This window comes from Protomyctophum bolini, assembly GCF_963924005.1.
Source record: "Protomyctophum bolini genome assembly, chromosome: 13".
Taxonomy (NCBI): domain Eukaryota; kingdom Metazoa; phylum Chordata; class Actinopteri; order Myctophiformes; family Myctophidae; genus Protomyctophum; species Protomyctophum bolini.
The window spans coordinates 13,082,413-13,093,267 of record NC_137874.1 but is presented as its reverse complement, the minus strand read 5'-3'; the positions used below and the strand labels follow the sequence as shown (position 1 = coordinate 13,093,267).

Sequence of the window (10,855 nt, the reverse complement as noted above, 5' to 3'; positions counted from 1 at the left end):
CTATAAACTATTGAGGAGGGAGGGCACTGTACAATAGAAAATAAGAGTTTTAATAAAGTTAATAAATATGTAAGTTTGTCATATCAACCCTGTGCAGGAAGGAGATCACGGAGATTAAAAACACATGAAGAAATATTATTTTGTATTCATAAATGTTACAATTCAAATGCAATTAAATCGTCAAGCGCAATTATTTGAGCGACAATGAATCGCCAAGTCCATAATAGTGACAGCTGTCCCTCTGGTCTCATTTGTGTTGTTTGTTGTTTTCCACAGGGGCAGGTCTCCAGAGTGGTACAACAAGGCCTTCGGTCACTTGTGCGTTAACGAAGCCCAGATGATCCGCTCATCCTTTCAACCTCCAGACCTGACCAGCCCAGAGACCAAGAACTGACCCCAACGAAACACTGTGTTTTATGTCAGGGGGGACCAAGGATCTACCGTCAGCGGGAAGAGAACCATGTGTTCTTAATAGACCAGGACATGGTCTTAGAACTGGGACCAGTGGATTCTTGTACCGTATCCCTCCCTACGTGGGCTGAGCTGTTGTATATTGTCTCTGTCGGGTGGAAACCTCCATGTCCAATGTCCAAAAAACTGTACCTTTTCAGGATTCCAATTCCAATTCACAATCAAAAGTAGCAGATCTACAAGCGGTTTCTGCCCGAGAGCAATGATACTACGCTGACCTGATTTCCCAGTTCACCCACACACAAGATGGTGAAGAGCTGGCCATCTAAGACGTTGTAATATAGCAACTGTGTGGGCTGCCTGGGGGGAAGATGATGACACCGTGTGATTTGACGTGCCAATAATCTAGAATTAGAATTAGGAACACGGACATCTCAAACTGTACAGCATGCTTAAGTTATTAAGCATCCATCATTGCCAGTGCCACTGGTCCATCTGAGAGATTAGGACACATTAAATACCACAAGGCGTTTCACATTAAACTGCATTAACTGTCCATATTAAACCCTCACAGAGAGCCAGTTCAGCAGATGGATGGAGCATTTCTGAAATTGCCACTTGAACGTTTTGCCAATTACGATGAGGCTGAGATCTATTGTGTGGATCAGGGGCTATTTATCTATTTCATTTTTCCATTTCCTGCAAAGTGCTTGCCAGCGATATTATTCTGGGCAGCTTCCCAGATCTTATGTTGCGCTGTGCGCGTCATAAAAAGGCCATGATTAGATATGGCTTTTTTTTGGTAAATGAATTTACATATCCCATAACAGTACATCATAGACCTCATTGTCTATTACTGTAATTGCATTTGAGAGGATATTTGAGAAGTCAGAAGGCAAGCGAGAGGATCACAGACCTCCTTTTGACCCGACAATGTTGATTTCAACCTACTTGGTGCTCTCAAGTTTGAGATAGAAACACAGAAGTGAAAAGCACCACCATGGGAGGGTGAATTCAGACCATAGACTTAACTCGTACAGGAAGGCTCAGTGAGCTCTTATTGTGGAGTGAAAGATGGGCATGACCCACTAGAGTTGTATTTCCTGTCATTTAGAGGAATCTAATGTGACTCCATGTCTTTAAGCTGTTATTTAAAATACAACCTTATCTGGTTCAAATATAACTCACTATAACTGGACCTAAGAACTATTGAGAACTGATTCGGTGTCAGCAGAATTGTATATTGTTATATTATATACTATTCTATTCACAATCTTTTGTATATTTCTCGTGCAGGTTTTCAAAATATACAAAAGTTGTATTTTGGACACTGGAAAAACATTTTCACAAATATATTTTATTACTCAAAATATATTTTTCTTCCACATTATGTGTCCAAAATATATTTTTGTATATTTTGAAATGTACTCTTTTTTCCCCCTTTTCTTTTTTGCTTTACATAGAGCCCCATAGCCCACTGATCTGGGGTCCACGAGCCTACAGCAATCACAAATTATGACATCAATCTTATCGCATCTATATTGATCTATATCAGCCTTTTCCTATTTGTTAAAACTCTTATAGCGTGTCTGTGTAGACTATAGTGCACTTATGTTGTCATTGAGCCCCAGTTGGATTAAGGTACGTCATCGCAATCTCAGGAAAAAAGGGTCTCTTCTGCGCTATACTGTAACCGACGGTGGTGGTGGCACCATAGCTGGTGGCACGCACGCCCACGTCAATACCGCACTTACAGTAAAACCACAACCTGTTCACTCTTCAGTTCCACCAGCCCACAGTACAGTACAGTAGGTGTACACTGTACTGTATAATGTGCCTGGGTCTTGGTCTTTATGCCACCGGAAAAATTGTCTGATTAAACCACTTAAACCTCCATATACTTGGCCTCCTACTAGGACCATATGAAATAAATGTCTTTGCCAAAAAATAGCTGAGTACAGCGAAAAGATTTGGCTTCAGCGAGTGCTGCCAACGTGTTTCACTGTTGTACCGGTTCTTCAGCAGACATTCTTTTATTACGTTGCAGGTCTTTCTTTCACTCTTTCATTTGACTAAAATCTTATGATATTTAGTCGATAAAACCTAGACTAAAACTAAAACATTTCAGATGACTAAAATATGACTAAAACTAAATTCAATTTTATTCAAAAGACTCTATATGACTAAAACCAAATCATACTTTGCTGTCAAAATCAACACTGGTTACAACATTGACTAGAGAAAATAGGGAAAGCGCTGCGTGGTCCGTATAGTTATCTGTAAGTGAAAACAGGTGCTCATTGGAGGGGGTTCAATAGTAGTTAAGATATTTAAAGTAAATTTCCTTGTAGTTGTAGTAGTGCGCCGACATCCAAGCACCTTGGAATTTCTTCAGGTTCACCTGTTGTTACCAGTGGTGGAAAATGTACTTTTTACTTAAGTAAAAGTATCAATACTGGATGTAAAGAATACAAGTACAAGTCTGGAATACAAAATGTACTTGAGTGAAAGTATAAAAGTATTGGCATATACAAATTTACTTAAATTTACTCATTATGCACGAGTGTCCCATTTCAAGTTTTCAAATGTATAAATATGACGCATTGTAAGCTTGTAGATCAGCTATTTTCAAATGGCCGAAATGTATACAGGGTTGAAGTGGTTAATTAAAGTTGTCAAGTTATTGGAGTAAAAGTACAATATTTGCCTCTGAAATGTAGCGGAGTAGAAGTAAAAGTAAAGTAAGTAAGTCACGTAAAGTACAACAAAATTGTATTTAAGTACAGTACTTGAGTAAATATACTTTCCACCACCGGTTGTTTCCCACTTGGATGTCAGCCCACTACTACAAGGGAAGGAACGTAAACATAGTGTACTAACCAACACTGGTTTAAAATAAACCAAGAGAAGGAACGTAAACATAGTGTACTAACCAACACTGGTTACCAACTTACCACTGGTTTCAAACAAACCAAGAAAGTGTGTGAGCAGGATGGGTACAGGTCACAGGTCAAAGGTCAAAGTCCACGCGGAACTAAGCGAGGCACAGGTGCACGTTAAAGCCCGACCCGAAAACTAACCCGACGACAGAGGTCTGAAGTCATGCTTTGTAGACCCCAATGTTTTGATTGAACATCACTGTTGATTTTAAACTACTCTTGTTATTGTTGTGAGTGTTGATTTATCTTTATTATCTATTGAATTATTATTTTAAAAGTTATTATTATTATTATTATCATCATCATTCTATTATTGTGTTATATGGTATCGTTGTTATTGTCGTTTGTTTTTCTTTTATTTTCTTCTCTTTTGGCTATCATGTTATACAATGTCTAAGACATGTAACCATTTCACTGCTTCTGGGAAGCATGCTTGAAAGTGTGTGTGTGTGTGTGTGTGTGTGTGTGTGTGCGTGTGTGCGTGTGCGTGTGCGTATGCATAATGTGCATGGATATGTGCCTGCATTTGTGCTGTTTGGATATACACCGTAAAATCCCCAATGATAACTTAAAGCGGCACTATGTAACGTTTTTAAATGAATAAAACCTAACTTTGTCCGATCTGTATATGGGTAGAGTACGTTAACGTAATACAATATAACTTATGTAATTGGGGTGGTTGTATTTGGTCTTTAGATCCTACATGTCTAGGTCAGGTGACACATGACCTTTGACACGATCCTGTTTCTTGTTTTTACACACATTTTGACGACGGTCATCAAGATTCAATTAATGCCCTGAGCAAGCAGGCAGGCTCTATTAGCTCACTGGTGAACATGTCATCACTTTCACAGCCTGAGACCCAGGTTCAAATCTGTGGTAGAACGAAGAGGAAAGTTACATAGTGCATCTTTAAGCCAGAGTGTACGTGGTTATAAAGTAACAGTGAGGACTTTACGGTGCATGCACACACCAGCCTGAGTTGTAAATAAAGTAAACATGACGCTCTCTGAACCAACAGATGGAAACATTATAATTATTATTATCATAGCTCAATGATCAGGACCTTCCTGTCATAATGTTGTTGTGCCCGAATGTGAACTTTACACACTCTAAAGAAAGACAATAAATAGCAAACCTAAAGCTTTGTGCTGCCGTGGTTACCGGCCACGGAGGTGACTTTATTTGTTCTAGTGCCCCCCCCCCCCCTCTCTCCAGTGCCACCTCCTCCCTGTGTGTGTGTGTGTGTGTGTGTGTGTGTGTGTGTGTGTGTGTGTGTGTGTGTGTGTGTGTGTGTGTGTGTGTGTGTGTGTGTGTGTGAGAGAGTGAGTGAGTGAGTGAGTGAGTGCATGTGTCTGACCTGAGCCCAGGTGTATATAAGGTGTAATGGCGGCTCTAAACCAGTAGAGGTCACCGTTTGTCTGATGACAGATGGGTCCATCCTTTATATAAATGAGAATAAAGAAAATACATTTGTGACAACTCAGTATGAGTACTATAGCTGTCTCCTGTTTACTGTTTATGTTATACTTCCATGCATTTGTCTCTGATTTGAATAGTATTAGTGTATACAGCAGTGACCATAACTATGTGGGTGTAAAATGTTGTGATTGTCTGAAATATTATTTTAATATAAAATATGAGTTAATTGTCTGGCCATAAATATGTGGGGTTTAAAAAATATTTTATGGTGCATTTATATAGCACCTTTATCCAAGGCACTTTACATAGATTGTGCATTACATTCACCCATTCACACACCGATGGCGGCGGAAACCATGCAAGGCACCTGCAGCACATCAGGAGCAATTAGGGGTTCGGTATCTTGCTCAAGGACACTTCGACACTAACTCTGGGAGCCCGGGTTTTAACTGGCAACCTTGTGGTTACCATCTGGGCCCCTGGGCCACCGCTGCCCCGTAATATAAGACATTAGTTAAAAGTCTGGCCTTGTTTATGTGAAAATGAGAACCATGGCCTCAACGTCAATAGGCTATAGTCTCAAAAGGTCAATAGGCTATAGTCTCAAAAGAATAGAAGGCTAAATGAAGTGTACAATTTTATATCTCTGCTGTCGGGAAGAAACCACATAGCTCCAAAATATAATAGGCAGAAATTAAAAATATAAAATTGTCAGGAAATGAAGAAAAACGTATATTTTGAAAACAAAGCAATATTGCCTTAAAGGTTGGTGTTGTGACTTATATATTGTCAATGACTTGCATGAGAGGGGGACAGGTGGTGGAGTTGGTTGCTTTAGCAGATAGTTTAAGGGTCCATAAGAGGTTTTCTCCTAAGCACTTTATTTTTTATTTTTTATAAAAGTTAATTTATTAACATTTTCAAATCACATATGGGTCAAATAGTAAATAACATAAATACAAAAATGAGTATTCTCCCCTTCCCACCCCCCAGAGTTTCCGCTTAGAAAGAGCCACAACCCTGGTAGGCTATCTCGTAGGCCTACCATTAACAAATAAAGATAACATTTAAAATAAATAAAAAGTACATATATAAAATTACAGATTCACGGTGAAGCATGTTTTTACTACTTTTCATTGGTTCAATATTTTTTTTTAACCAACACAATTGAACACATACGTAAGGGTGTTCAATAGCACTGATTTATGCAAAAAACATAGTTTATGGTTTCCTCGATCCCGACAGCAACGAATGTTGCAGCTTCCGTCCACTAAGTGGCGCTCCTGCACCTTAAGGGGTGCTGCTGTGCTGAACGCACGGCAACACAGTGTGAGACTCAAGCATGGAGTGAATGAAAGGGTTTATCTTAGCTTGTGTCCTTGGCTTTGTGGCTAATGTTTGTGCCAAACCACCAGAACAGATCAATATTCAATCACATTTACCTACTTAGTCTGTGTTTAGACAAGGAGTCAGGTACACCAGGAGGAGAGGACGCTGACGAGACTTGAAAAGAACAAGACCTCGATCCATATGTCAAGTTTGTCAACCAAACTTTCTAAAGCAGTGCAGCCTGCAGGTGACAACACAACAAACACCCCAACAAACAGCAGGTGAGATCATGCATGCTGTCCTGTCCCAACAACAGCAAGCCCATTTAAACTGTCAGCTACTATCGAATTAGCTGGAAAAGTGCAGCATTTTGACATTGGTCATAGATCTAGCCTATATAGCCCCCCCTTTGGCTATCCTTGTTCTTATACAGTCTACGTCACCGAAAAGGTAAACAAGGGTCGCGAAAAGGGTTAATCACATAATTGCATAATTATGGCAAATAAATAGGCCTAGGTAGTCTACTATTTTATTACAAAACAAATAGGCTGCCCCAAATGTATAAACATGAACATAATAACTACCAGTAAGACACCCTGAGGGTGAGAAGCTTTGGCATGGAGACATTTGGAATGAATTCTGTACTGGCTTGTCTTGAGTGTACATGGGTTTGATCAACATGGAATGTCAGAACAGGTCAGCTCCATATATGGAGATCTAAGGGTGGTAACAGGGTTTGATGAGGTCTGGTCATATTATGGAGCATGTCTTGAGTGTACAGGGTTTTGTGTGTGTGTGTGTGTGTGTGTGTGTGTGTGTGTGTGTGTGTGTGTGTGTGTGTGCGTGTGTGTGTGTGTGTGTGTGTGTGTGTGTGTGTGTGTGTGTGTGTGTGTGTGCGTGTGTGCCTGCGTGCGTGCAGCCGCTGTCATTGATTTTAAGATTCAGTTGCCCTGCATGTAGGCCTACTTGTTTTTCCTTAGTAATATCAAGCAAAATGAAATGATGCGTAGTGTTTGCTGCAGTCGTATAATTTTGTCATTAAATTCCAGGTAATGGAGTGAACCAGATGCGACCAAATGTGATCTGCAAGGAAAAGTGCTTGTCTCTCCCCGGCTCAGCCCCAAAACAGCTCAGAAACTATTCATACTATACAGTTTTAGGTGATGAGGTGACCACCAAAACTTTCGGTGGTCACCCCATCACCGAAAGCTGGAGTATGAATAGGTCCTTAAATGAATGTATGGAAACCTTGGTGCCCCCAGCCAGACATCATGCTTCCAGCCCAGCCGTAAACCTATTGTTAACACATACGTGCATGCCTGAATCAGAACTGCAGGAGTGTGCAGTTATTATTCAAAAGAATATTTAAAAATGAATAGTGCCAATTCACTTGAGGTCTTGCAAGCAACCCATTTCACATGACTGTTGCAGAATATAAACCCTTTCTTTTATTGTTAATAATAGTAGTGCTATTATTAGTGCAATAGTGCTTAAATCATAATCCACGCTTTGAATTGAAAAGTGCCAGGCTGAGAAGAAATGTTGCATTTCAATATTTCTGCTGTTTATGTTTGTTGTTTTTGTACATGAATGGCCTACTACGTCATACTTCAGTGTCACACAAAAGTAGCAAAAATAGCTCAAGCTATATCTTCACTGTTGGACTGTTGGTCATGATACAATTATTTGAACAATTTGAACAACGTGAGAACAATGGCTTCCATTAATGCTAAGTGCTAAGTTTCCAGGAATAAAAAGCCTGCGGTTTCTGTTGGCTTTGATTCCCCATTGATGATGTCACTGCATGGTAGGCAGGTTTCTAAACTGTCCACAGCCCTCTTCTGAGATTCAGACGGGGTAGACAAAAATGGTACTAAAAATGGTATCTATTATTTTGAGCATTAGTGAGGATTTATATTAGTGAGGAATTATATGAAGATAGGTTGTAGCTATCTGTGTCTTATACATATTGAACCAATGAAATGTACTAACAAGAGCTTTTGACTAAACAATTCATTTGTTGGATCCATTTGGAGAATGTTTTTTTTCCTGAAAAGTAATGGTTATGGAAATATGAGGTACAGCGACGACAATGCACCATTCATAAAACATCTAAGGCTAAAAGTAACTCCTACTGTAAGTGGCAAAGTGAGATGGTGATCAGAAAATCAGTATAATCAGTCCACAGCATGGCTGTTAATGTCTTTTGTTGTTGCTAAATCATGTGATTTTCGAGGTCCATTATATATTCTGCATTTGAGCCACGGACCACCATTTGATGAGATTTAGCCTCTCAGACCCCAAAACGTATAACATTTTGCCATCGTTGGATACGAATGTATCCATGCTGCATGGATGGAAGAGATATAGATACAATATGTCAAGTCATGTTTTATTTATACAGCACATTTAAAAACATTTCCATTTAAAAATGACATAATAAATAGACAAACAGTTGATCAAAATATGAATTCTTCTACATTCTCTAATTTTGTAGACGTAAATTAAGTAATGCAGATGTTTAAAAATAATTTAACTCTTTAGAGCGTTAAACCAAATTAGTCCATATGTTTTCATTTAACGCTCTCAAGAGTTAAACAGCTACTGTATAAGGGTCCAATTGGTTAAGAACCACTGGTGATCTCTGGCACCCCAATTCATAGTGTAAAATCATGTTAATTTAACTCTTGAGGGTGCACAAATTCCAAAACAGACCCATAAAGTCCTTTTGTTTCGTAACTATATTTATTATTTAGCTGGGCACCCCCTGGAACTCCCTCAAGGACCCCTGGGGGTCCCCGGACCATTTTGAGAACGGACTCTGACGGTAAACAAGAAAGGACTACTTCCTGCAGCGGAGGCAATCTGGGCGGAGCAATACTAGGCTACGCCAATACTCTATGGGCTACGCATGTTCATTCCATTCCCACCCAGTACTGTCAGAGAAGATAGAACTCCTGTCCTGTCACATTGGCATTGGCGCCACATTTCAAAAACATATTCCCGTCCTGAGTCTGACTCTTGTCACCTAAGAAGACAAACCATATACCGGTACTTATTATAGGATAAGCAGGGATTTTCAGGTGGGTTTTCTGTATTCCTTTAAAGTAGCCTGACTATTTTGAAAGATTGCCATCACATCAGTAGGCGAATTATTAATTTGGCCAGGTGGTGAGTCAGCGTTGCTAATTTGAGAAATTAAATTAGGAACATTCTTTTAGGCTATTAACGTCTTGATAAAGGATTACTGTTGGAAGAATAACGACAATGCTCAACTCGGTTTGGTGTCAACGAACGTCAGCTAGCTTGTGCTTTATTCGTTTGACATTTGTACCCCGTCTGCTATAGCTCTGGTCCATAGCCCTAATGCTTAATTCAGGGCAAAATGAAGCATTAGGGCTATGAACAGACACCAGAGCCACCTGTGTGTGTGTGTGTGTGTGTGTGTGTGTGTGTGTGTGTGTGTGTGTGTGTGTGTGTGTTGTGCGCACACACATTGATTCAGTGAATGATATTAAATTGCATGTTTTCATAGCCCCTTCTACATTTCTATAGATCGCTGTCATATCAAAGCACTAGGAGGGGAGGTGTAGGCTACCAGTAACTTGAAGCTTCCATGCTAAAACTACAGTAAGTACAGTAACAATATGAATAGGCTACTCTATTGTAATACTATATTCCTGAGAAGTAGGACTAAATTGACGGTCTGGTTTGGTACTGTAGGCTACTATGCTGTAGGCATATATGTTTTTAACTCATGTGATGAAGTGAAACGTAATTACCTTGTATAGAAGAGGCCTACTGCCGCCTATATAGTATCCTGGTAATGGTAATGGTAACTCCATTAGTACGGTATGGATATGTGTTTGCTTTATAGTAAACATAGTTTCAGAAGAAATGGGAGATGATGGGAATTGTGAATTGATCTGATATCAATAGATTCAGAGGAGAGCGACGTCAGTCTGATGACACCAAAATGTTCTGTCTGTGATCATTTCTCCTGTAATACAGGAGACATTATTGTCTACTTGCTTCTCCTACCATCTGGGCTGGGACCTGGAAGATCTTCAGCAGAGGTGACATAACGACTGACAGCCTCGCTATACCCAGGCTTTGATGGCATTGGCAGGTAGCAGTGGCTCACCGGACCGGAGTAGCAGTGGCTCACCGGACCGGACCCTACAGGGTTGTCATCGGCTGCGGCATGGCGCGTCATTCTTCACTCATAGTAAGTGATGTAGGGATTATTTGATAATTCCTTTATTTGATTTCTTCCAGCTTCTGACACTAATGTAACGACTGGCGGTGGGTTGGAGTTTAGAAGGAAGGAAGGAATGTCTTAACTGCTTTAAATGCGGAAACCGGTTTATATTTATTAATTGTTCTTTTATCCAAAAAACATTATTTATAGCCTATTATAATAAGGAAAAAAGATATATATAGCCTAGTTGGTTAGTTACTTTATTGACACAAATGTATAAAACATTGGGTCCAAACAATAATTAAAAAAAACCCATGAATCAAAAACTTAAAAAAGGTACAATACATTAAAATATACAATACACAATACAGAAACCCTTTACAACAGGAGCTTTCTATTGCTCCACAAGTGACAGGCAGGCATGTAGCATAATGCAAAGTCTCTCTGTTAGTGCCCACAAAGAGTGAGCTCAAATCAATACCCTCATGTCCATATTTCACTCTGATATCTTGTGTGAGGGGACAAACCAGTATGTGCTGTTCGTTTTGTATAC

General features: G+C 39.7%; 1 protein-coding gene across 1 annotated transcript in view; it reads left to right on the top strand.

Annotated features, from left to right (window-relative positions):
• LOC308327125 (stAR-related lipid transfer protein 13-like) overlaps positions 1 to 3,977 on the top strand; it is a 50,246-nt gene extending 46,269 nt beyond the window's left edge. The window contains exon 17 of the mRNA XM_080780303.1: positions 277 to 3,977. Within this exon, the coding sequence (XP_080636429.1) occupies positions 277 to 394 (118 nt within the window). The 3' untranslated portion in view covers positions 395 to 3,977. The remainder of the gene's footprint in view (positions 1 to 276) is intronic.
• The last annotated feature ends 6,878 nt before the right edge of the window (positions 3,978 to 10,855 follow it).